General features: G+C 51.3%; 10 protein-coding genes and 2 non-coding genes across 12 annotated transcripts; 5 read left to right on the top strand and 7 right to left on the bottom strand.

The window, feature by feature from the left end:
• Positions 1–247: 247 nt before the first annotated feature.
• Positions 248–2518, top strand: BDW47DRAFT_133926 (copper amine oxidase; the record flags this gene model as incomplete). The annotated part of the gene is made up of 3 exons (XM_024817965.1): positions 248–706; positions 756–2247; positions 2307–2518. Exons 1-3 carry the CDS (start codon positions 401–403, stop codon positions 2516–2518), a joined length of 2010 nt encoding a protein of 669 aa, XP_024668914.1. The 5' UTR covers positions 248–400.
• Positions 2519–2726: 208 nt separating this feature from the next.
• BDW47DRAFT_t131 lies at positions 2727–2807 on the bottom strand. The gene has a single exon. It is a non-coding gene; the product is annotated as a tRNA-Ser (tRNA).
• Positions 2808–3447: 640 nt separating this feature from the next.
• BDW47DRAFT_t130 lies at positions 3448–3528 on the bottom strand. The gene has a single exon. It is a non-coding gene; the product is annotated as a tRNA-Ser (tRNA).
• Positions 3529–4878: 1350 nt separating this feature from the next.
• On the top strand, positions 4879–5755 carry BDW47DRAFT_119940 (uncharacterized protein; the record flags this gene model as incomplete). The annotated part of the gene is made up of 2 exons (XM_024815421.1): positions 4879–5266; positions 5403–5755. The coding sequence occupies 2 exons, from the start codon at positions 4879–4881 to the stop codon at positions 5753–5755; spliced, it is 741 nt and encodes a 246-aa protein (XP_024668915.1).
• A 225-nt stretch (positions 5756–5980) lies between these two features.
• On the bottom strand, positions 5981–7063 carry BDW47DRAFT_133928 (FPP/GGPP synthase family protein; the record flags this gene model as incomplete). Its single annotated transcript, XM_024817966.1, has 2 exons — positions 5981–6901; positions 6953–7063. The coding sequence occupies 2 exons, from the start codon at positions 7061–7063 to the stop codon at positions 5981–5983; spliced, it is 1032 nt and encodes a 343-aa protein (XP_024668916.1).
• Positions 7064–8391: 1328 nt separating this feature from the next.
• BDW47DRAFT_133929 (terpenoid synthase) lies at positions 8392–9539 on the bottom strand (the record flags this gene model as incomplete). The annotated part of the gene is made up of 3 exons (XM_024817967.1): positions 8392–8559; positions 8638–9106; positions 9163–9539. 3 exons carry the CDS (start codon positions 9537–9539, stop codon positions 8392–8394), a joined length of 1014 nt encoding a protein of 337 aa, XP_024668917.1.
• A 1484-nt stretch (positions 9540–11023) lies between these two features.
• On the top strand, positions 11024–11259 carry BDW47DRAFT_128592 (uncharacterized protein; the record flags this gene model as incomplete). Its single annotated transcript, XM_024816866.1, has 2 exons — positions 11024–11054; positions 11123–11259. The coding sequence occupies 2 exons, from the start codon at positions 11024–11026 to the stop codon at positions 11257–11259; spliced, it is 168 nt and encodes a 55-aa protein (XP_024668918.1).
• Positions 11260–11570: 311 nt separating this feature from the next.
• Positions 11571–13154, bottom strand: BDW47DRAFT_119943 (M28 family metallopeptidase; the record flags this gene model as incomplete). The annotated part of the gene is made up of 2 exons (XM_024815422.1): positions 11571–13004; positions 13071–13154. 2 exons carry the CDS (start codon positions 13152–13154, stop codon positions 11571–11573), a joined length of 1518 nt encoding a protein of 505 aa, XP_024668919.1.
• Positions 13155–13616: 462 nt separating this feature from the next.
• On the bottom strand, positions 13617–14695 carry BDW47DRAFT_128594 (uncharacterized protein; the record flags this gene model as incomplete). Its single annotated transcript, XM_024816867.1, has 2 exons — positions 13617–14282; positions 14402–14695. The coding sequence occupies 2 exons, from the start codon at positions 14693–14695 to the stop codon at positions 13617–13619; spliced, it is 960 nt and encodes a 319-aa protein (XP_024668920.1).
• A 4208-nt stretch (positions 14696–18903) lies between these two features.
• On the top strand, positions 18904–21106 carry BDW47DRAFT_133932 (fungal specific transcription factor domain-containing protein; the record flags this gene model as incomplete). Its single annotated transcript, XM_024817968.1, has 2 exons — positions 18904–18912; positions 19760–21106. The coding sequence occupies 2 exons, from the start codon at positions 18904–18906 to the stop codon at positions 21104–21106; spliced, it is 1356 nt and encodes a 451-aa protein (XP_024668921.1).
• A 453-nt stretch (positions 21107–21559) lies between these two features.
• On the top strand, positions 21560–23207 carry BDW47DRAFT_128597 (MFS transporter; the record flags this gene model as incomplete). Its single annotated transcript, XM_024816868.1, has 2 exons — positions 21560–22491; positions 22550–23207. 2 exons carry the CDS (start codon positions 21560–21562, stop codon positions 23205–23207), a joined length of 1590 nt encoding a protein of 529 aa, XP_024668922.1.
• A 1110-nt stretch (positions 23208–24317) lies between these two features.
• BDW47DRAFT_128598 (uncharacterized protein) lies at positions 24318–24839 on the bottom strand (the record flags this gene model as incomplete). The annotated part of the gene is made up of 1 exon (XM_024816869.1): positions 24318–24839. The coding sequence occupies one exon, from the start codon at positions 24837–24839 to the stop codon at positions 24318–24320; it is 522 nt and encodes a 173-aa protein (XP_024668923.1).
• Between the last annotated feature and the right edge of the window lie 123 nt (positions 24840–24962).

Below are 24962 nucleotides of genomic sequence, written 5' to 3' on the forward strand. Positions count from 1 at the left end.
GACTAACCAGATCCAGTTAGTGTGTTGGCAAACTGAATAATGAGTCAGCATTTCCCTCATCCTCCACGTGATAAACTGGGCGCCACAATTGCCAAATCGGGAATCAGATACGCTGGGTGAGGCACGGGACCTCCAACCAATGAGTGTGTGGTAAACCGGACATCCTTGCTTATCGTGGAAGTAAAACCGCCGAGGAACGATCAAAGTACGGAGAATGACCGTAGTTATCGCCAGGATGGAGTAGATGCTGCGTTTACCCCAACATTTTACTGTCGGTCCCTCTCCGCACCTCATGTATATAAAGTGGAACTCCCCCCTCCCCCTCTCTCTTCAGACAGCTCTTGACTATCGTCTCTATCCTATCGAAAAAGAGTGATAGATTCAGACAGAATTCGCCAGCATGACCACTTTGCACCCTTTTGACCCCATCACTCCGGGGGAGATCCAGCTGGCTGCTAAGCTGCTGCAGGCCTCGTTCCCCGGTGTGCCGCTGCGGTATAAGAAGATTGACACCCAGGAACCCATCAAGAAGGAGGTGGTCCCCTATGTCGAGGCGGAGCGACTGGGCAAGCCGTTGCCACGCAAGCCCACGCGCCTGCTGCAGGTCCTCTTTCACCGCCTCGATACTGGGGCTTTCCATAAGGCCCTCTTGAACGCAGACACTCGGTCGATTGTCTACGCCAAGGAGCTCCCCAAGGGAGTCCAGGTATGTCCCTATTACATTGATAGACAAGCGTATCACTAACCGATCACAGGGCCCTGCGGATGTCGACGAGATCGTCGAAATTGAACAGCTCTGCTTGAGCCACCCCGCAGTGCAGGCGGAAGTTGCCAAATTACAGCTCCCCGCTGGTGCGACCATCTGCAACGATCCCTGGATCTACGGGACCGATAATGCAAATGAGACTCGTCGGTTATGGCAGTGCTACATGTACGTCATTGCCACGGACCACCCCCAAAACAACCACTATTCGACACCGTGCAAGTTCTCGCCGGTGTTCGATGGCGTCACCAAGGAGCTCGTCCGCATGGACTACCTTCCTGGCGGGCCGGATGGCACGAGCACCGAGACACAGCCGTGGAAGCCGGTCGAGACGGTCCAGTACGCACATGACTTGCTGGACACGCCGCTGCGCACGGATCTCAAGCCTTATATCGTGCAGCAGCCGCAGGGGCCGTCGTTCGATGTCAAGGGGAATGTGGTGCAGTGGCAGAAGTGGCGCTTCCGTGTCGGCTTTAACAGCCGTGAGGGGATGGTCATACACAATCTGACCTACGACAATCGCAATGTGTTCTACCGGCTGTCCGTGTCGGAGATGACCGTGCCGTACGGAGACCCCCGCGCCCCCTTCCATCGCAAGCAAGCCTTCGACGTCGGTGACGTCGGGTTCGGCCTGACAGCCAACCAGCTGGCTTTGGGCTGCGACTGTCTTGGCCACATCAAGTATTTCGACGGCTACCGCGCCGACACCCAAGGCAACCCCGTGCTGCTCAAGAACGTCATCTGTCTCCACGAACAGGACAACGGCCTGCAGCACAAGCACACCAACTACCGCTCCGGCGCCGCAACGGTAGTGCGCAACCGCCAACTCGTCGTCCAAATGATCTGCACCGTCTCCAACTACGAGTACATCTTCGCCTTCATCTTCGACCAAGCGGCCAACATCGAGCTGGAGATCCGCGCCACAGGCATCCTCTCCACCGTCCCCTTCGACAACCACAAATTCGGCACAACAGTCCCCTGGGGCACCAACGTCGGGCCCGGCGTCATGGCCCCCAACCACCAGCACATGTTCTCCTTCCGCATGGACCCCGCCATCGACGGCCACAACAACACAGTCTACTACGAAGACAGCGTCCCCATGCCCGAGGACGAAAACAACCCCTACCTAGTCGGCTACACCACCGAGCAAACCGTCCTCGGCACAAGCGGCACAGCCAACACCAGCGTGGAGCGCCACCGCGTCTTCAAAATCCGCAACGACACCAAGATCAACCCCGTCACCTACAAACCCATCTCCTACAAACTCCAAACCTCCCCCAGCCAAATGCTCCTCGCCAGCCCGCGCTCCTTCGGCCTCAAGCGCGCCCAGTTCGCGACCAAACCCATCTGGGTCACCAAGTACCGCGACGACGAGCTCTTCGCGGCTGGTGAATTCACCAACCAGAGCCAGGAGAGCCAGGGCGTGGAAAAGTGGGCTGCTCGCAACGAGTCCGTCGAAAATGACGACGTCGTTTTATGGCATAGTATGCCTTCCCCCTTCCCATCTACTACGTTTCATATCGAAGTACTAACTCAACTGCAGCCTTCGGTCTCACCCACAACCCCCGCGTCGAGGACTTCCCCGTTATGCCCATGGAGCGTGTCAGTGTCATGCTGCGACCCGATGGCTTCTTCACCAAGAACCCGGCCCTCGACGTCCCGCAGTCGTCACAGACATTCAACCAGTCTACGTTGCACCCTGAGGCGGCGGCCTGCTGTGGCCCTCCGGCGGAGATTCAGAAGGGAAAGTTGTAAATATGGATTTATATATAGAGCTACGATAATGATGATGAATCTAAAATGTTTCAAGATTTACATGAACAGTGCTTGCATGACCACCCCATTTCCCTCCCCATACACCGTATTACACCCACCAAAAGCGAAAAAAAAAAAGATACTAGACCCACACAGCCCACTCAAAAAATTCCACCCCCGATAAATTAAATCAGGAGACAAAAAGCAACGACAACAGCCAGATTCGAACTGACGACCCCGAAGGGATAAGATTTCTAGTCTTACGGATTAACCACTCTCCCATGTTGCCGGAGATGGAGTTTGTTTCCAAAATTGACTACATCAGCCTAGGCTAAGCTTTTTCGGACAAACCTTGGTCAGACTTGGTTTGAAAATTTGAGGCTTGTGTGGGTGTGGGTCATAACCTAATAGTTACCGATTGTTTGGGTCACTGTGCTATCACAACCAGGCCTGGACCGGGGATAGGGTAACTGTGTACGAATGGAATGTAGGTAGGTAATAGTAAGAGCCTGGATTTCACTATGCGATGTTGTTGGCAATGCCAATACTGCAATGGGAGACTAGTTGATGGGGGTATACTTGATTCATTCTATGCTACTGTGCCTCTGAGTTGGTTTTGAGAGATGATGGCGATTGTATGTAGGCGTATGGCATAGTGTCTCTTTTTCTTTTTTCTTTTGATATTACGGCTTTTAAGATGTCATTATGTTTACTTGCGTCGCTGTGTACTGTATAGCCAGTCGGTTCTGTTACGGGGTATATGTAGATAGGACCGCTTTTATATTATGCAAGCAGGATAACATGAAAAAAATAATTTCATACTCTATCAACCTGAACGATAACTCCGCTAAACGTGGAAAAAGTGAATCTTGCGTCTATTTCGATAAGAAATTAAAAAAAAAAAAAATGAAAGAAAAACAAAAAATAATCGACAAGGGCCAGATTCGAACTGACGACCCCGAAGGGATAAGATTTCTAGTCTTACGGATTAACCGCTCTCCCACCTTGCCAATTGATGTTTAGTTTAGCGGAGGTTTGTTATATGACTGGTGGGTAACTCAATTTATGCTCATTTGACATTTCCCAGCGCAGTAACTCAATGTCTATATATTTGTGTATTATTTACGATCTGGGCTTTCTAATCTGCTAGAGGAGGTTTGATTACATTATGTTTGAAAGACTTCTATGTGTTAGGGTCTGTGCTAGAGTAATAGTGGTTGAATGGTATTATGCTGTTAGCTATATATATTTCAGTCATGCGGTACTGTCTAGCACTCCAAGGGCCGACTACGTATCGTTTTCTACTATAACTTAAGAGTCTCACTTGGTAGTCTTGACGGAGATGTATATAATACACTATCCCAGATATAACCGTCCTATTACCAATAGAAGCCCAGTTTAATCAAGCTCATTTCTGGGCCTGCAGTAACATTAAACACCGGCAAGTAAGAAAGGGCGGAGCACAGCCTGATCGTACATAAGGAATCAGCATTTGAGGTAAGTTGTCTATACATTTCTACGATGTGAGAAACTCTAATTAATGATAAGAATCAAATAATAAAAACTTGAATGAATTTATGGGGGACATTCATTTATCTACACAAATGAGTGACCGCATTCCACAGAAGTCATGAAAAAATCTCTGCGCTAGTATGATCAATCAACATGTTTAACTAGCTATGATCACTACTTCAAGATCAAATGCTCAGACATTTGTACTGCACTATGCCAAAATCCTCTAACTACATGGTTTTGTTTAGGCTGGGTATCCGACCACGCGAATACGATCGACCCACGGTGCTCTCCATAATAATGGCAGTGTACCCCGGACACGTTCCCGCGTCTACCAGTACTACCATATATCAAATTTCGTATCCATGACTTGGACGCTTGGCGCCAGCAGGGCGCATAACTTGGGGCATTTGTCGGTTTTACGTACACTTATCATGCACCTCATATATTGTCACTGCTACTGGGTAACCAGTTACCTAATTGCAGACAGTCCCAGGAAACTCCCAGGGAACACCCTCCAATCGCGCTCCAAACCATGGAATTTAGAGGAAGTTAAAAATAATATATTATAAGGCAGTGCTAGCTAAGGCGTCCCATCCTTCCGCAATTCAGGAAGGGATCGCCATAATCAAGGCGGACACCTCAGATGGAGTGCGCCGATCGCCCTATGCGCGCGATGTTATTAAAAATGGCTATTCTTCTGCGATGTTATTCCCCGGATGATATTTGTTTTTGACTCTCTCCACACATACCCCGCCAAACCTGCCCTTCCTATCTCCCTTCCGCCCGCGGATCCTGTCTTTTACGAAGAAGGGGAAAGAGAAAGCGCCATAACCATAGCTGAAAGGATGACCTACAGAGCCGCATACGACTCCCCTGCAGGCTACGCCCTCCGCCGCAACGGCTCGTGCCTCGCCGACGAAGAGATATCCTGCGGCAAGACATGGGGCGATTTCTCCGCCTGCTGCCCAAAGGGCACGAGCTGTCCCAGCAAGGATAGCAAGTGGAGGAATAGCATCTGCTGCCCCGGCGGGGGAAACTGCTCCAACATGCTTAAGAAACGGCCACATTGCGCCAATAACGAGACCTGGAACATGTTCAACCACAAGAACAACTTTTGCTGCGAGAAGGGCCAGACGGGGTTTTGGAATCGCAATATGAATAATGAGGGCTATGGGTGCGTGAATGGGCAGCCGGATGACCCGGAGTACATGGTGTTGGGGCCTGTGAAACAGAGTATGTTTTAGCCCTTATACCGATCCCCTGTCTTGTATGAAATAGTGGTATATTATTGCTATTTCTGTTTCCCTTTACCCATCGTTATATTATACGATTTTCTCACCAGATGATGCTAATATTTGCGGATTGATAGTAAGGGATGCCCCTGAAACCTCTGACTCGATAAGCGGCGGTGCGATCGCAGGCGCCGTCGTCGGAGCCGTAGCTGGCGCGGTTATAATAATTGGACTCATTTGGTTCTTTCTCCGCCGACGACGACAGGCCCGCGCACGCGCGCAGCCGCCATCATCCTTCCAGGCAGACGGGCGCACTCCGTCTCCGATGTACTCGAAACTCGACAATGGACAACCGAGCGAGCTGTACAGTGAACCGGCGAAGACCCAACCGCATGAGATAGACAGCGTAACGCGAAGAGAATTGGATGGTCAGGGTATGCCAGTTGAGATGGGATATTCACCGGTGGAGTTGCCTGCTGGGATTCGATGATAACATTGGCATGTGTGGGCTGGATTGTAAATACTGTTGCTTGTTTTTGGGCTTTGCTGTTTTGTATCATGATACTCAGGGATGTATATTCCATGTTAAGGTTAAGAAGTTAATAAGGAATGCTCGACAGGACTATTCTAATACAAACTAATCGCAACTAGTTAGGGCTTGAGAGCCTCGTGACCACTCGAGCTGCTATGTTTGGTACAATCACTGGATATCCTGTCAAGCATTGCGCCGAGATATTTTACCAAGCAAGACAGTAAAAATATTCTTTCTCAACCCTTCGCTCTCGTCCAAAGTGTCAATCTGCTCCTGAATCTCGCGCAACGTCCCGTCCTCAAATTGAAGGTACCGTCCTTTGATTTCCAACTCCGCAAAAACCTGCCTCACCCGAACCTCGTCCGTCGCACTCTTACGACCATATGAGGTCCGCAGAATCTCGCGCTGGGCAGGGTTGGCTGACTGCATGGCCTGCACCAGGACCCACGTGCACTTGTTATCCTGGATATCAGTGCCCACCTTACCTGTCACTGCAGGATCACCAAAGACATCTAGAAAATCATCCTGAGCTTGGTAGTAGCTCCCAATGCACATAAGAAGACTTTGCGCCTGCGCGAGGTTCCTAGTACTGGCGCGACTTAGATAGTGTAAGGCCAGCAAAGCGGGCAGACAAAACGTGTAAGCGGAAGTCTTGTGCGCCGCGACAAAAGACAGCAGCTCATTATTCATAGCGTCAAGGGCGATGTGGCCGTTTCCGGCAGCCGTGTCGACGATCTGACCAAGATCAGTTTGGAAACAAGTCTCTGAGAGTAGCTCGAGCATGTCGCAGTAGGCTGGGTGGCGTAGGAAGTGTTTTTTCAGGAGTATGAAGATGGATGACCTGAGTAGGGCGGAGTCGAGGCTGCCGGACAGACCGATACCCTCACGCTTGTACCAGCACGGCTGGCCGCGGCGGGTGTCAGACCCATCGAGGATATCGTCTAAGATGAGGAAGGAGGCGTGTAGGATTTCTGCCATCCAGCCTAGCATGCTGAGTTCGTGGAACTCGGTGTCGGTCAGCGGTCGTTTGAGGATCAGCAACCCCGTTTCTATGACGCATAGTCCGCGGAGATATTTTCCACCGGTTGTATTGGCTGTTAGACACTATATAATTCTGTCAGTTGGGAGAGAATGAATGATGGGGATGGGGTTTACTCTTAGAATCCGGTCGATGTGCTCTTCTGGGGTGCCTCTTTGTACGAGATCGATGTTTAGGTCATCCACGAGCTGGATCTTTACAGCCTCAAACTTCTGACGGTCTGTCATGATGTATTATCAGATTGAGGGGCTGAAAAGAATCAGTCATAGGACACAAAGGGACACGAATAGGGGGTAAGGGCTTCTTATACTGCTGCTATCCTTTATCCTGCGAGCCAAGTGTACCCAGGACTCGATCCCGGGCTCAACCTGTATGGTCTCCTGGGGTTGGAAGTATCAATGATATTTCCAGATTAGAGTAATTAGTGAAAATATTTGGCTGAAGGGATGCTAAGATACATATCTATGGGTTTGCACTGGACTCATCTAATACACAAGACGTGACTAGCATTGGCTCATTACAGTGCAATGTTGGTACTGCCGTAATATGAGACAGTACCAGCCAATAATTAGTATTAATCCGGATATTATAATTGCTGCAAGCGACGTGCTGAAGTTTGCCCTCTTTCCGATGGGGCATTTCTACCTAACGTGAGGATGCGAAGGCCACCGTACGGAGATGACCCGACCATCAACCCCTGTGGTAGAAGTTGCAAACTCAACGACATGAGGAAGTCCAACCTACTAGAAAACTAAGCAAAGAATCATACAAAATACCTGGACAGGTATTCTCGGCTTTTGCTATATGATTCTTGAATATTTCTCTACCATGTCTTCCCTACTTCCGAACTGTACAACCCGAGTAACTTTTCATAAGCCTTCAGCATGACTTCAAGACATCACTCTACAAGCGTCTACCATCTGCCCTAAGCGCACATGCTAAAAGATTTGGTCGTGATGACAGAAAGTTAGAAATACCGACCAAGAACGTGAAAGCAACCTTAATTTCCAGTGATAGTGCTCCGTGAAAATCTTAGCTGGGGGCACTGAAACAAATGAGACCCCTTTAAAGCTTATGTACGCTATCTGGGTGACTTTTGCTCGGTTATGGTAGTGTCGGCGAACATGTGAGTGTCTTGTGATTCCTACAACAGTTGCTAAGCCTGTGCATGGTATTGCAACATTAGGCTTGAATCCGCTGACTGGCACTCGACTCATGCAGTACTACCACTTCAAATGAATGTTACACGCTTAATCCTGGTTTTGCTCGTTCAGTTGGCATGGCGGGCTTGGAAATGATGATCAGAGTATCTACACGCTGACTACCCAGATCATCGAAAATGGATGGCTTCTGTAGCTATCTCCTCGACTCTAGGTCTACAATTGAATGATGTCTCATTCTGAGTAATAAGGCCAGAGAGTACGCTCATGTGGGAAGTCTTAACCTGAAGAATAGAGTCTCTATTAGGTGGTCACCTATAGCTGCAAGGAACGACTAATTGCGACCTGTTTACATGCAATTTCCTGACCTACTCTCCGAGATTATGCACACCTTGTTATGAATCCTCGTCATAAGGCATCAGGTAACCCTCGTCCTCAAACAATTCTACCAAATGATACCGCCGGTGGGCCGTGAACATCATGATATAGCCATTGAAATAATTCTGCACAGTATCCAGCAGGTCCTGCTGGCCATGAAGCATGCGAAACACGGACTTGACGAGCTACCCACAATATATTTTCAATTAGTACCATCCTGCCTCAATACCTTATTACAACACAGAAGTAAAAAGAAGACTAACCTGAGGAGCATAGCTCACCAAATGCCGCAACACATCAAGGTGCGACATATCGTGCGTCTCGGCGAAATTTGCCACAAAATTTGTCTTTTCATCGCGGAGCACAAACTCCTTGTAATAAGACAGGATATCATTCGTCATGTCGGTAAACATCATCAGCTCGGCCACGGCGGGCAAATACCGCATGAGGTTCTCTTCCTCCGGGTAGGCTGCTTTGGGAAACAGCATGGACACCATGGTCTCGGAGGCGCCGACCTTGGTGCGTAGAAACATGGGCATGAGCTTTGAGCCAGGCGGAAACTTGAATCGCGCGGTGTCCATCTCGTGCTCGATGATGCGGCCGTTGACGTAGTCGAGGTTGGACTTTACGATAGTTGAGTGGCGCTGGGGGCCGTAGTAGCGGGAGAGGTAGCGGAGGTGGGTGTCATAGCCGCGGAGGAGGGGGTGGTTGTGGTGGATGTTGAGAATGAAGCTGCTTTAATTAGTTGCGGTAGTGGGGCTGGAAGAAGAGGATAATGGGGGCCTCACTTCTGCCCGAAGCAGCGAAGCTCCTCCATGAAATCGTCGGCAATGTCATCTATGAGGAACATATACAGATTTTGTATAGTGCATAGAACCTTGTTTTCAAATGGCAGCTGCGTGTATGCCTGGTGTGTTAGGGTTGCGGAAAGCTTCAAGACATCGTGCACGGAGCTCTCTAACTTCTGGCCCATGTTGAGGCTCTTAAAGTACGTCCAAACTGCTGCCTCTAGTTCATGGTCTTTGATAAAGGGCAGGTTGCGGTCGAACTGGATGTCTTCGAGAAATTCTTGTATGAGTGATTTGACAGTCTCCAAGTGAGTGGTTTGGGTTGTTTTCAGGCCATGATAGGCAAATGTGGTCTCTCCATCTATTTCAAGAGTCATTTGGGCGAGTTTATGTGGGGTTGTAGATTGTTGATTGCTACCATGGAAAGATGTAAGCATTATGTAGTATGCCACCGAGTCTCTGAATTGCTGGAAATGTATACCAAATTGAGCTGTATCACGACATGTGATGGCTTATCTTTAGTGGCACATGGCTTCTCGCCTGCGCGACACAAGAGCATCCAGATTATCGAAGTGGCGAATATCATTACATGGATAGCGTAGCTTCCGCATCTCACCCACAGCCCTTGCGCCGCACGGGAGATTTCCTTCTCTGTTTGCTTCTCTATATCAAGTAGAATGGAGTCCCACTACCGCTGCTGCATGTTCAGATAGTTCGTCCATAGTCTCATGGGCGGTTTGCGGAGCGTCGAACCAAGGAATGCGATGGGTATCCTCTTAAAGAAATCCCTTAAGAAAAGGTCCTAAAATATCCTTCATCAAGTTGAGTCTTGAAGAATGTGGAACTTAACCCGAACCCACAGATCCAAACCCTATAGCATCCACAAAGATGAAAACTGGATTCAAATAACCGCTTGGGTACCTCCGACTTCCGTGTCCCTTATAAGGCCGCTGACATCACTGCATCGGGCTCTATAGGTTGGAATAGGCTTGTACACACCATCTGACATCTTATGCAATGATTGGTAGGTAAATCTGACCAATGCTTTTGCATGTGTCTCTCCTTGCTCAGTGACTTGGATTTGACAAGCTAGGTTGATTGTCTGATTGGCAAATTTTCGTACTAGGAATATCATGGGCCTGTCTAGGGCAAACTTGACTACTTGAAGTTACTGGGTAAAGCCACATGCACTGAACACAGAGCTAGCAGTGAAGAGAATAAATTCTTTCATCTTATGTGTTATGCACTATATTACCCGAAGAATAGTGACTTTCTCTTTCATCCCGTCATTGATATCTCATGGGACTTGCATTCACCCGATTCCATTTACTACTATAAAATTTTACCCAGGTATCAACGTGGTGTTAAAATTCCTCCTACTATCGAATTATTTCAATCTATTACTGCCAATCCACCCTCAACCACATCTTATGAATAGTTAAATGACATCACCGATGACTCAGCCAAGTGGGGATAATCCAACTTGTGCATTGCCCCAGATCGACGTCAGGGACCTTGGGGGAATGACAGGTGACATGCGTACAAATAACCCTAAGACAGTCAGACATCGCCTACCTATATTCTTCGAAACGGCGATTCTTTCTCATCCATAACACCAAGAAGCAGCCCCAACGAACGGCGATGGTTGAAGAAAATCCGGGATTCGGGGATTAAAACGTGAAGCTCCACAACCTCGGCGACCGCCTGACTAATGCGGGGTTTATCGCTCTTTTTTTCACCAGTTATCTATCTTTTTCCCCTCCTTCATTTTTTGAAACTGGCCATCTTACTCTGGAATCCTTCTATCTCCGCTCTGCAAGCTCCATCTTAAGTCAAATATATAATTGTTGATCTATTCACAATGTGCAAGAAGGCTACCTGCTCTAACTGCCGTATGTACCACCTGACCCTATTAGCCCTCCCTCCTCTGTCAGGAATACCAGTACTTACTGTGATATAGACAAGGCCACCTGGTGGGGCTGCGGTAACCACATTCCCACCGTCATGGATAGCATTCCTTCTGAGGAGTGGTGCACTTGCACGCCCAAGGTCGAGAGCGAGGGAAAGCAGTATCCTCCCAAGGCTGATAGCCTTTGACTAGCTTTCTGTGCTGTTATGTAACGGCACATGTCTGGCTATCATCATCTACTACCGCTACTACTGCTCCTACTACCACTACGACGTCCCTAGGAGAGCGTTCAGCATGGGAAGATGAAGAAGGGGGGTTGGCTAGGTGGCGATGTGTTTAATTTACTCCGCGTGGCATTGTATATACACATATCGAATTCCATTGTTTTCTGTTCCTGACATAGAGGATTCCTGCCTCTGCGTTTATGACTAAACTTAATAGGGAAGGAGGGAAGAAGAAGAAGAAGAAGAAGAAGAAGAAGAAGAAGAAGAAGACAAGATTAGGCTTCCACCCGCGAATGCATGCAGCCCGTGCCATGAACATGGGCGTTGGTCTTCGGAACGCGGCGCGTATGCGGGCGGCCCTTATACCCCCGCTTGTGAGTGAAATGATGCACGCTAGAGGCATTCCGGGGCGGGATGGTCTCCAGGTTCTCGGCATAGGTGGCAACCGCGTACGCTGTCGCCTTGGAGTTGAGCAAGTAAGCGTCGCTGTTGATGTTGTCCATGGTGTCGCCCTTGGCGTGGTAGTTCTCGTCGTAGGCAACGCCGGCCTCGCCGCCGAATTGCTCCGCCTCTTCCTCCGTCTTGATGCCCTCAGCGCCGGTGAACAGACCGCCGGCGGGGATGCCGTTCTCGATGAAGGCCTGGTAGTCGGAGCGGCCGTCGAAGGCGGTCGCCATGAACTTCTTGTTGGCGATCTTGCCGTAGTAGTGCTCGAAGAGGTGCTCGATCTCGGCGGATCCCGGGGGCCCGGACATGTCGAAGGAGGATCCATCGCCGTCGTAGATCATGAGTGCGTAGTTGGGCGACGCGATCATGTCCATGTTGAGGTACAGGCGGATCTTGGCTATCTCGGTCGCGTTGAGGCTCTCGACGTAGAAGGTGCTGCCCAGCAGGCCGAATTCCTCGGCGGTCCAGAAGCAGAAGCGAACAGCGTTCTTCACCTTGTACTTGGTGAGCGCCTTGGCAATGACCAGGTTGCTGACGATGCCGCTGCCATCGTCGTTGATGCCCGGGCCGGCGTCGACCGAGTCGGTGTGGCCGCCGAGGGCGACGACGTTGTTGGGGTCGCCCGTCTTGGTCTGCGCGATGACGTTGAAGGTCATCCGGTCCTCCACCTTGCTGTCGACCACCAGGCTGGCCTTGACAGCGCCATCCTTCAACTTCGTGGTGAGTGTCGCGCCATCCTCCTTAGAGATACCCACGATAGCGGCGTATTTGCCGCGGGGGTCGACCGAACCGCCGAGCGTGCCGCTCATGGGGCCTCCCTCATTGTTATACACGACCACGGCAGCAGCATCGGCAGCAGCGGCCAGCACCGATTTATCAGCAAATGGGCAGGTCCCGCGCTGGACGAGCGCAATCTTGCCCGACACGCCAGCGTAGTCGGCCTTATCGCAGCCGACGTTCGGGATGACCGCCAGCTCTGCCTCAACCTTGACGCTTGGGCTGTAGGTCATGGTCTGGGCTTCCAGATCCTCGCCGGAGACGGTCAGGGTCTGATCGGCGGTGGTCCATTGATGGACCTGGGGCTGCTTCCACACATCGTAGAAGCCCGTTGCCTTGAGTTCCTCGTAGAGCCAGTCGACGGTTTCATTGTGGGCGACGCCGCCGAAGACGCGGTTCCGCTCGGGATAGGCGTAGGCCATATCCTGGAGTTTCTGGGAACCGGCGAGGAGGGCGTCGAGCTTGATGTCATTGGGGAATTTGTGCTGTTCATGTTATCAGCAAATGTTCCTGTTCTTGTCCTTCTTGGAGACTGAGCATGGAGAACCTACCGGGTCGACCTTCTTGGGCTTCGGACCCTTGTTAGGGTTAGCCAAGGCCAGCGAGGCCAGGGAGGCGTAAAGAAGGTACTTCATCGTAAGAATAGGCGCTATAACGATAAACACACGTCCATTGACATCGACAAAAGTGTTTCGAGCTGCCAAGTGGGGTATTTATATCCATCGCAGCTGCCTCCGCAGTTTAGAGAGCTGTTGACCGAGCTGCTTGGCAGGCCGACGGACTCCCGGGTGGCTCGCTTGGGTTACATAGCCAAGCATGCGATCCCAGCATTGACACGAGAATGCAATATCGCCACAGCATTCCAAAACGAGGGGAAACTCCAGAGGCTGGAACATTCAGATAAACAGAAAATCCCAATCTCGGCCAGGCCAGCGCATTGATTGCTTACTCCATTGGTCACGGTTACGGCATTTGCTTCTTCCCGGCGAGGATGCCGCATCCAGGCGCGATAACCTCGTACTGTGTCTGCTATCGCAACCCCTCCGTTTCATAATCCTAGTCTCCAATGGTTTAATTAACTTTAATACCCCTGTCAATCAATGCCCCATTTGCACCAGTCGTCGCACCATCCACTCCCGAGTCGTGTATCTCTTCCCCTCTTCGCCCAACTTCCCCCCAATTTGCACCGTCCCGTCTCCCAAGAAAGGTGGAAGCACCTCCATAATCGCCTCATCTGCCGGTCGCGAGAAGTACACCACGCTGTACCGATCCACCGTCGCCTGTAACCCAGGGGCAGGAACTACGCGATGCTTGGCTGACTTCAGCGTCCCGTTCGTGAATTTGACCATTGCATCGCCAAGATTGATAATTGCGTGACCCGGAAGCGGCTTCACGAAGCACCACTGCCCAGCATTTTCCGGCTGGAGGCTCTGGATCTGGAGCCCGCCAAGCCAGTTGAAGAGGACCGTCACTAACCCAAAGTCGGTGTGCGATGCTAGCCCGATCGTGTGGCCATCGTTATCCTTGGGATTTAGCGACTTTTTGGTTAGTCGCAAATGGTCCCCTGAGGGAGCCTTGAAGTCCGCCCGCCGCGCGAAAGTGTCCTCATCTTCGAGGTGGAGCTGGCGCGCAAGCGTCCGCATAATGACCTGTGCGCAGACGTGGGCGTTCTGCGTAAAACTCCGGCAGAGTGGTTGGGAGGTAGTCATTTCGGGGGGATAGGTGCGGCTCGAGGTGATGTTGTGGAGGTGGTCTTTGGCCACCTGTTCGTCGTCAGCTATGATCCTCCCTGGGTTGTACTTGACCCAAATGACGAAATGGGGGAACGTGCATTGAAGAATTCCGTGGTATCTCTCGTGCTAGATTGATCCGTGCTCTTCACTGCCCCAGTCGGCTTGTATCCGAACAGCGACTTGCCTCTGTCGTTGAGATACCGCATCTTCTCATCGACGGGCGCGTCGAAGAGCCCCTTTGACAGACTATGGAGCTGACCTGCATCATCCAGTAACTCTTGGCCGCTCGCGTTTTCTGTCATGTCTAGGTAGAAGAAGCCATCAGTCGTGCATGCCGTCAGTACTTTCTGACTTTCCACCGTGTCGCCTGCGAGAAGGGCCGCATACGAGATGCGGGCAATAGGGATGGTAGGGGCATCGTCCGGGAAGGGCGGAATGTCCATGCTATATGCGATATGTTGGACTTGTCGGCGAAGATGGGATGAAAGATTGCGGCCCTTCTTTATTGTCAGGTAAGTCGGAGGATCAGCCTCGCCACGTCATATGGCGGGGTTTGCAAAGATCTCCACTTCTTTCTCCAAATCTATTGTGTTTTCTTAGTGACTATAGCCTGAGTCATGGAACTTATGGCTATGTGTTTTGCCAGGTAAGTGACTTGAGTTTGATAATCGTGTCTCCGATGGCTGGCGGTGCGTCGTAGGTGTAGTATGTCACAGGCGAGATGCATCACTTGATGGTCAAACATGGTCCTGATCAGCCGAAAAAAAAATCACATCACGCTAGATCTTATAAGCGGATTGCCGATCAACACCCTCAACGTACACTCTTTCTGCCCCGAAGATGTTCCCAACGCGACAAGACCACACCCGAAAGAATGCCCGATCCAACGAGACGCTACACGTTTACAGAACCACTTCTATAATTCCTGTGGCGCTAGGCTATAAATTGATGTCCTGCACAGATGTTGGTATTTGTCTACGCCTAGCACATCAAGACCTAGACTGGTTTCCAATTGGCTTGTAAGGACATCATCGATCATTAAAACCATGGGGCTACAAGCCTGGGATATGGAAAGGTCATTTGACTCACATTGAATCACATTCACAGCAACATCAACTCTTGAATCACTCTCCATAGTTAATTGAAGCTACTGAGCAGCCAAGAAACAACCCAAACGCTATGCTCATTGATCCTTCTCTTCGTGACTAGTCATCATTGGCTCGTCCATTGCCCCAGGAACTAAGGTTGCAGCCCTGATCCGCAGGGTTTGCACAGCCTTGCATTCTAGAAGCTGAGATGGCGTTGGTTCGTGGAGCCTATACTGCAGAAACCAGTCTTCAGTGATTTCTAGGGCTTCATTTTCCCAATGGTTTTCGACTATTATTGGTACCCATCTAGAGACGGAACAGGGTATACAGGCGATGGTCAATATCTATAATATGTTCGCCGCATGTGGGACTTATAGCTAGTACTTCTGCAAATAATTTTATCTTAGAAGTATGCTCATTGCATATTGTGAAAAAAATGTGAAGAAACCCGGTATCATTGTCAGCGCGCAACGACCGCATACACTCTGTCAGCATGACCTTGACCAAGTGTATGACTGCCTCCAACCATGAGCTGCACGCTAATGCTGCTTTCTTGAACGACAGGCGCGAACGAAAGCGGCGCGTACAAATTATTGAGGTCACGTACAACTGAAAACGGCTGCTCCATGGGGTTAATAACTTGAACACGTCGGCCGGTAACCCATAGCCGCCGTAAAGCTGCATCGAGAGCGACTATGCTTGTCAAGTCGCAATTGGCTTCTATCCAAATGCCAGTTCTCGCCAGCCCACCCTCAGAGGTGTAGCCATAGTAGGCGGTCTTTGACCTCGTACCTTTAAGCCTGTGTACTGGCTCAAGTATCTGCCAGTTAGGAGCGCTGAGTTTTGATCTGCCGCTATCCATCAAATAGGTAAGGGGCTGGAGGCCACGCGGCATCAGCATTGCCAATTGCGCATACGTATAGCTCCCAAGGTCTAACATAGCGGGCCAAATATTTTTCCCAACACGGGAGAAGACGTGTGCAATGTGCATCTTGTGCACGTAGTGCCGCAACCGGCCACGCCTGTTCTCAACATCTAGCGACGATCGTACCCCGAAGTTCACATTGACGATATGGACCCCTGATAGTAGCGGAATAAGAGCCCGTAGATTGAATTCGAGAACACAAAATGTGGCATGGTCATGGTATCCGAAAGAGTTTCGAAAACCGTGTAGTTCCGTCATTGTACCGTACTCATCTTCCTCGGGATCCTCGAGATACTGATTCGACAAGCCTCTGTCCAGCATTTGGAGTCATCCTTGGGCAAAATCCACAATATTGGTGTCTTGCATGTTAGCGGGATTACAGAGCCATTGGAGAACTTCCACCAGAGGCGCATCGTATGCTACCTGCCGTTTGTTGTTGACGCGAGAGCAAATGTGGACATGGCGCCCATTCTCATGATAGACAGGCTGGCATGTCTGGAGGACAGATGATGCATTACCCTTGGGCTGCTGGTTGACTTGCAGGGCTCGAAGTGCAATAATGACAGCGTCGTCGAAACCGAGAGGCCTGCGTTCCTAATCCACCACAGGTCGACGGAGGATGGGATCCTTTGGGTTACCGCCGTCGTCTTCCCATGCAAAGATATCGCTGCTGAGGTTATGTCCCTTGTAGAAGCAGGTTGCTTCCGCAATGTCGAACATATCCCCAAGTTTGCCGTCAGTTACGCGGGGCTCAACGTAGACGTGACCCAGCGCGGCAGCCGTTTTGAAGGCCTGATTTACCAGACCATGTCCAAACTTGGCGCGAAGCCACCTCTCGAGGTCACTGAGACCCACTTGCGTAAACGAAGCACCACCAAAGAATCAGGAACGGGATGTGTGCTCAGTGATCAATAGTATCTGCGTATTACCGCCGGGGTACAGCTTGCGAGCGTATACAGGCATCATGTCTTCACGCAGGTCATTAACTAGGTCACTTTCTCTAGCCCGAAAACGCCATTCATAAGTTGCAGCCCCCCCGGGAACGCAGACTGATAGAAGGGCCTGTGCTGCAGCGGTGCTCATGTCATGCGGGATATGGACTGGAACGTATCCTGGGTAATGTCTCATGGCGGCAGACGAGTCTGCCAGGCCAGCAACGCGTACGTCCCATCCAGAAACATTTGGATATAACATGACGCTAGCCCCCGTCTCACGACAAAGAAAAAGTAAGGCAGCGCGCGTCAACAATCCTAGGATCGGGGCGGAAGTAGCCACTGCCTCGTTTCGGCCGATGCTTGCCAGGACACTAGATGCGTATGCATCACTACTGAAGTGTGGATTCTTGATGACAGGAGTGCACGCATCAAATGAAGCAGCCTTGTCGGGCATACTGACGGGGACATGGCATACATTGGCTGGCTGTACGCGGTTGACGATCTTTCTATTTACTATATTCAAATCATCGTGACATGGAGGCAGCCTCAGAGGGGCACCGATGTTATGCCCCCTGCTGCCCGTACCAAGAAAACATGAATTGTGAAAAAGCCACCCCTCGCAATACTAGAAAGAGCGGGCTCAAAAGATTTTTCTTTGATACATACTGATCTCTCATAAGGTAGTAAAAGGGCCGTTCGGGGGAGACAACGAACGTAACTGCCTGAAGCGAACCACACACTCCATGTTCGTTGATTTCGAACCCAGATGCGCTTCTAGCATTCGCCGATGTCCCTCAGGCACTTGCCTCAAGCCTTCCATCTTTTTGGCCAGTCTCTCAATAGATTCATCCAATAATGCCATAGTGTCGACCTCTGCCCCTTTCGGTTTGGCTGCAACTGCCTCAGCCCATAGAGATTCCAGTTCATCCCTCCAACCGAAGGCATCCGCTAGTTGGCGGACCCCGTCGTCGCAGGCCCCAAGAATGGACACATCTGACGGTCGACCACCGATCCCGCCCACGGGGTCCATGTTCACAAGCACCCGCGGCACCCCGTCAGGTACCTGGGGAGGCAATCGTGTGCAGGGGTTCACCTTCAGACTGGTCCCCATGATGAGCATGAGGTCAGCTTCGCGCACCTTTGGTTCTTCCTCCTCGAAACGGGGGGCGACCGACTCCCCGAAGAATACGACATCAGGCTTGACTGCCCCGCCGCACTCTGCCACCAGACAATACGGCACTTCGCCCGTATTGACAGCTACCTGCATCAGGTCATCCGGATATAGCGTCTTGCACTTGTGACACCGCTGGCTTTTCCAGTTACCATGAACGGCCATCATATTGTCACCCGGGACGCCAGCATCCAATTCCAACCCATCGATGTTCTGCGTGAACAAGAAATGCAACAGATTCTTCTTGGCCAGCAGCGCCAGGAATGCATGCGACACGGTCGGCTTTAGGTTGACGGGGTTGCGAGCCCGCGCCAGCGCGTAGAACGGTTCGGGCGTGTGCCCGAAGTAGTTGATGTGGAATATGGCCTCGGGATAGGGCAGACGTAGCGGAGCCAGCTTGGCGTATAGTCCCGTCTCTGGGGTGCGAAAGTCGGGGACGCCTGCGGCGGTGGATATCCCCGCTCCGGCAAGGACAACGACGCGGTTGATCTGACCGGCTTTGATCTTCGATGCGATGGTTTCGATATCTGCCATGGTGGAAGTTCGTTCGACGTGGGTAACGAGCTGGGAGGTGATGAAGTGTCTCTGGTTCATATGAGTTGTAGTTTGAAGAACTCGCAATGCAAAAGACAAGGTTTCTAATATGTTATGCCGTGTTTGATCTGTTACCTAGGAAACAGGCATATCTCGTGAAATCGTGTTGTCCAACGCATCTCACGAGGCTGTGCTTATGCTTGCCAGAGTGGGGCAGAAAGGGAGGATTGTCGCGTGTTGATCGCCATTGTTTACTGTCGCTCGTCCGCTCTCGCGATCTTCAATATTTCAGGTGAACAGACCCGGACATGGATCTATTCTCTATGTGTTTTGGACTCATGGGGCTAAAAACCATGATCGGACAACACAAAGTTGCAGACCTGTCTGTATATGGTGGGGAAATGTGGGGAAGAATTATGCTGGATTTGTCAGCGTGCTATCTTTCGCGTCAAGGCTTTGATGTTGATCTTTCTTCAGAATCAAGAATCCACTCGGAGAATCACTGATCATCGATGATCGGTTAAGTCCCCCATTGAGAAACCCCCGTCATGTCGGATCTAGAGACGCGACTATCCCGATTAGAGCATCTGGTCCAGGCGATGGTCTCGAACCACCCGGGGTCTAGTACGGTGATTGCTCCACCACGCCATGCCGTTCGACCGGAAGTCAAGCCTCGCGAGCCACGACAACTAGCCAAGACGCGGTCTCGGGGATCAAGTGCAACACATGAAGAGTTTGGTTGTATACTTAAACAGTGTCTCCGGTTGTACATCGCCCGACGACTAGGGTCATACCCTATGGTGCTAGTATGAACTCTGTTTATCATTATATGACCGAGAGCTGATGAAACAAAGACAGCGATGGGGCATATCCCACGACTTCAAGAATACAGACCTGGCTCTAGCAGGTCCGGTGGCCGATTAACAGAAGCCGGTGCAACAAGCCCTGTGTGGAATGTCATTCCGACCCCCACTCAGGCATTCATCTTATGGGAATTATATTGCGACAATGTAGCACCTGTCATCCCCCTTCTGCACAAACCCAGTATCTGTAGCTTGTTGATGGACTCGGCTTCTGCTGGAGACTCGCTGGACCCAGTAACAAAGTCCCTCTTACTAGCGGTGTGCTTGTCGGCGGTCGTCACTATGACTCCCGCACAGTGTCTCCGCGACCTAGGCGCCAGCCTGCCATCGATCGTGCGATGCTACAGGGATGCCCTACAGAATGCACTCAATGACGCCAAGCTGTGGAGCACGCGCAATACTACCCTTCTGCAAGCTGCCGCCCTCTATATCACCGCGATTCGGAATCACACCGAGGACCCTGCCTATGTGTGGGCATTACTCGCCGTCATCATCCGTCGCGCTCTCAACACTGGCCTCCATCGCGATGCAGCTGCTCTGCGGGTCAGCCAGCTTGAGGTTGAAATGCGCAGGAGACTCTGGTGGCACCTATGTCTCTTGGATCAACGCGCCTCCGAAGACCAAGGGACCTCTCCGGAATTACTGCCCGTCTCATCCAACGTGCGTCTTCCACTCAATGTCAACGACGACGACATCCTGCCTACCTCTACACTCCCGATCCAGGAGCGCATTGGCGTCACGGACATGACGTTTGCTAATATCCGGTACGAATCCATCCGTGCCGTGTGGGACATGAGGAGAGAGCTAGAGTCCCGACGGTGCGCTCCCCACAGACAATGCCGTTGCATAGACATGTGCAGTGATACTAGCGCTCGCCTGTTCTCACGTCTACACCGGGATTACATATCCCATTTCAACCCAGATCACCCTCTCGTGCGATGGTACGTGGGCATTGCGCGCGTCGTCCCCAAAGTCACCTTTGTCATCCACCACCCGTTCTCTCGCGACCAGATGACCGATCTGCCGCTGGACCTCCTGGATGGATTTTTTATGACAGCCGTCGAGGCCGTCGAGTTCTGTCGTTTTATCGAGACTTGCACGCTGACCGCCAAGTGGAGGTGGCATTTCCGCCAGAGTTCGACACGCTGGCACCTCCTGACTTTCCTCTTGACGGAGCTCTGCGTACGACCCCCCTGCCCCTCAGTGGACCGTGCGTGGCTCGCCGTGTCGGCAGCCTATCGGGAATGGGATTTGGCAGTCGCGGGCAAGGAATGGCAGACCGTCACGGCGTTGATGGAGCACGCCGCGTCAATTCGGAACAGTTCTTCCGATCTTTAAACCGGGACCGGGGACGATCCTGGAAACAATCCTTGTTCTGGATGCGTGGGCGTCCAATGAACACACATGATGTCATCATGGTTGGAGAAGGGTGCAGATGTCGACTACAGGGCGCGCACCGCAAAGGGCTGGGTCTTTCTCCGGGGTTTACTGGGCTAAGTCCGCCTGGACCGAGGGACAACCAGGGCTCGCCTCCCGACCTCCCGACTCGGCCACTCACGGCGTCTGGCGCCCTGACGCTCCCCCCAGTGTCTCCACACGGACCCCACCGGCTGCTTGCTTGGCCGCCATAGAACGTTGATGTCGTGGGTCCTTTTTAATTTTTATCGGAAGCATATAAAGGAAAAATATGTGGACGAACCGAATTTGCTCCAAATTAGCAGCTTGTCTATTTCTGTTCGGCCGACACGGTTGCTATAATTTCTGCACCACTTCGGTCAAGATTGGTTGGGAATGGTAGCAACGGACGCAGAAAAGGACCCCGTGGGCGCCAAGGCTCAACATGCCCGGTCGATTCCATACTGGCGACAGGTGCTGGACCAGGGTGCCGTGACGCAGGAGATCGCGCAGTTCGATTATCCCGGGTCGGGGACGGAGCAGGATCCTTATGTGGTTTCATGGATCCCTAGCGATCCTAGGAATCCGATGCTGTTGCCGACCTGGAGGAAAGTCACGATCACCCTCGTCGTGTCGATGGCAACATTTGCCGTGGCTATCGCATCGTCCTGCTACTCAGGGGCAATCAAACAAGTTGTTGAAGATCTCCATGTCGACAACGAACTCGCCACGTTGGGCCTCTCGCTCTTCGTTCTCGGATTCGCGCTAGGGCCGCTATTCTGGGCCCCGTTGAGCGAATTTGTCGGCCGGCAATACCCCTTCGCGGTCTCGTTCGGCGCCATGACGGCGCTCTTGGCGGGTTGTGCAGGAGCACCCAATATCGAGACCCTCTTGGTTCTGAGATTCCTCGCCGGGGCGTCCGGCTCGGCGCCGCTGACGAATGCTGGGGGCGTCATATCGGACATGTTCAGGGCAGAGCACCGCGGTTTGGCGCTCAGTCTGTTCGCGGCGGCTCCGTGGCTCGGCCCGGTGCTGGGACCCTTCATGGGTGGGTTCCTGGGGATGAATGCGGGGTGGCAGTGGGTGGAGGGGTTCCTGGCGGCCTTTTCGGCGTTGATGTGGATCATCATGGCCTGTTGTGTCCCTGAGACTTATGCCCCCGTGCTGCTCCGCCGTCGGGCTGAGAGGTTGTCCAAGATTACGGGGAAGGTGTATCGAACGAAACTGGATATCGAGCACGGGGGCCGCATGTCAGTGAAGCGGATGTTTGGCCAATCCCTGCTCCGACCATGGATTTTGTTGTTCCGAGAGCCGATAGTACTCTTACTGTCAGTGAAATCTTCATTAATAAACGACAGAAGACGGATCATACTGATGTTCTCACAGGTCAATCTACATAGCTATCATATACGGCGCCCTATTCATGATGTTCGCCGCCTTCCCCATAGTCTACCAAGAAGGCCGCGGATGGAACCAAGGCGTCGGCGGGCTGGCATTCTTCGGCATCATGGTCGGCATGATCATCGCAACTCTGTACTCCATCCCGGACAACAAGCGGTACCAAAACACGCAAAAGCGGCACGGGGGGTTCGCACCACCCGAGGCCCGCCTACCGCCAGTGATGCTCGCCGCGGTCACAATCCCCATCGGCCTGTTCTGGTTCGCATGGACCAACTCGCCCTCCATTCACTGGATCGCCAGCGTCGCGGGCGGTGCCCCCTTCGGCTTCGGCGTCCTCTTGATTTACCTGGGCATCATGAGCTACCTCATCGATTCGTATACTCTCTACGCTGCTTCGGTCTTGGCTGCGAATTCCGTCGCGCGGTCCTTCTTCGGCGCTGTGTTTCCGCTTTTCACGACTTATATGTACGACGATCTCGGCATCCACTGGGCCTCGTCCATCCCGGCTTTCCTCACCGTCGGTTGTCTGCCGTTCCCGTTCATATTCTATATATATGGTGAACAGATCCGGAAGCGTTGTAAGTATGCGGCTGAATCGGCGATGTATTCGCTGAAGTTGCAGCAGACTGCGTCTCGCTCGTGAAGTACTTATCGATGCAATAATGTGTGTGGAGTCACGTATGGAATGTATATACTATGCATAGGACATTGGCATTTTAGGCGTATGCGTTGATCTTTCCCGTCTATGATGACACAATGAGAATAGTTGATTGTTGCAAGCGAGGACTGGGAAGAGTAAAGTGATACGGGCTTTACCTAATAACAATAGTCACCACCTGATAGCAGAAGATGTGAACCACCTATTTGATGCGTGGATATCACAATGAGACATGTCTCAGCAGATACTGTTATTCACTTGCAAATGACTATAGCCCCGAAGCAAATTAAAAAAAACAACAGCCACACCCACTGATAGACCAGGTGTGGTTGTGGCGTATCCGCAAAGTTTATTCCATGTCGTGATGCACGTCGACCCAATCTTTCAGACAACATATGAGAAACATCAATTCAACAATTTCCCATCAAACAGAACAATCCCCATATAAATGTATACTTTACAACACCCGAAAAAAGCCAACCTAATTTACTAGTAACCCAGGCCATATAATCACCACAGCCAAGGAGAAACAAGAACAACTCCATGTGAAAATGTTCCAACCCCTAGAAAGACAAGCGAAGCCCGCTTACGAGCGCCCGCTCGACCTCCCTTCTTCTTCTGACACTCTCAAAAATGAGGAGGAATACGCCAGTGAGCAAGCTGATGCTAGAGCCGTTCTAGACCAGAAGCCCATCTTGAATTTCGACTCGGGAATGGGTGAGTTAGGTATGCTATCTTTCTGCGGTTGGAGAGCGCTCTACATCTAATTTCTGTATAGAGAGTGATGGGTCTGATGCGGGTGGCTCGGCCGATGTTGGTTCTGAGGACTTAAGAGATCGTCTGGAGCGAGGGACAATGGAGTGAGAGGGGGGTGTGGTCTTGGAGGGTTTGGGATGGAGAAAGTGGTTGTGCATCTGGACGCCTGTCTCGTATGCATGGGAAGCTACACTTGGTGTTGTTTCTTGTGGTTTTGGGGTGGATTCTGAAGTAAATACATATATGCATGCACATTTCTCACCAAAATTTTCATGAAAGCGGAAATATTCGAGTCTTGTCTTGAAGATTTGCTCGGAAAAGTCTTTCGTCAAGATTGCTCTACATATTAACGGGCCTATCATTTTGTGCCATGTGCCGCAGCATCCAATCAATCACAACACCGTCCTCACGCGCATGGAATGAGTTCTGCTGTTGCTGGCTGGGAGGCCCCCAAGGAATGAGGCGTGCGTGCTCAGGGAGGCTTGCGTGGTATTCATAGAAGTTGAAGGTGTACCCATGAACTACAATCGCCCAACCTCTTCCGAATTTGATATTGATGTGTTCAAGGGCATTCTCCAATTGCCCCAACGATGCATTCAGCGAATCTTTTGCACGCTCCACTCCAACGACGGTGTGGTCAGCAAGACCTCGATCTCCGGGAAAGTAGCGTCGGATGCGGAGAGTGACCATTGCAGTATAATCACTGTTTTGCTCAGGAGTGACTGTGTACCCGTTTGTTGGTGGGAAGTGATAGTTGAGAATTCCAGAAGCCATTGCCTTTACCGTGTCTTCGTGATCGGGGTGATCTTCAACAATTCGAACGAGCTCGTCGAGGATAGGAATAGCGAGGTAGACTGTCATAGTGGCTTCTTGATCAGTGAAACGATCTGAGACTAAGGAAAAGATGTTGATGGAATAGTCGCATGGAGGATAACCGAGGCCTTGGATAATTTAGTTGTCGACTTCCTAGAGATTATTGAGCGC

This window comes from Aspergillus candidus, assembly GCF_002847045.1.
Source record: "Aspergillus candidus strain CBS 102.13 unplaced genomic scaffold BDW47scaffold_54, whole genome shotgun sequence".
Lineage (NCBI taxonomy): Eukaryota > Fungi > Ascomycota > Eurotiomycetes > Eurotiales > Aspergillaceae > Aspergillus > Aspergillus candidus.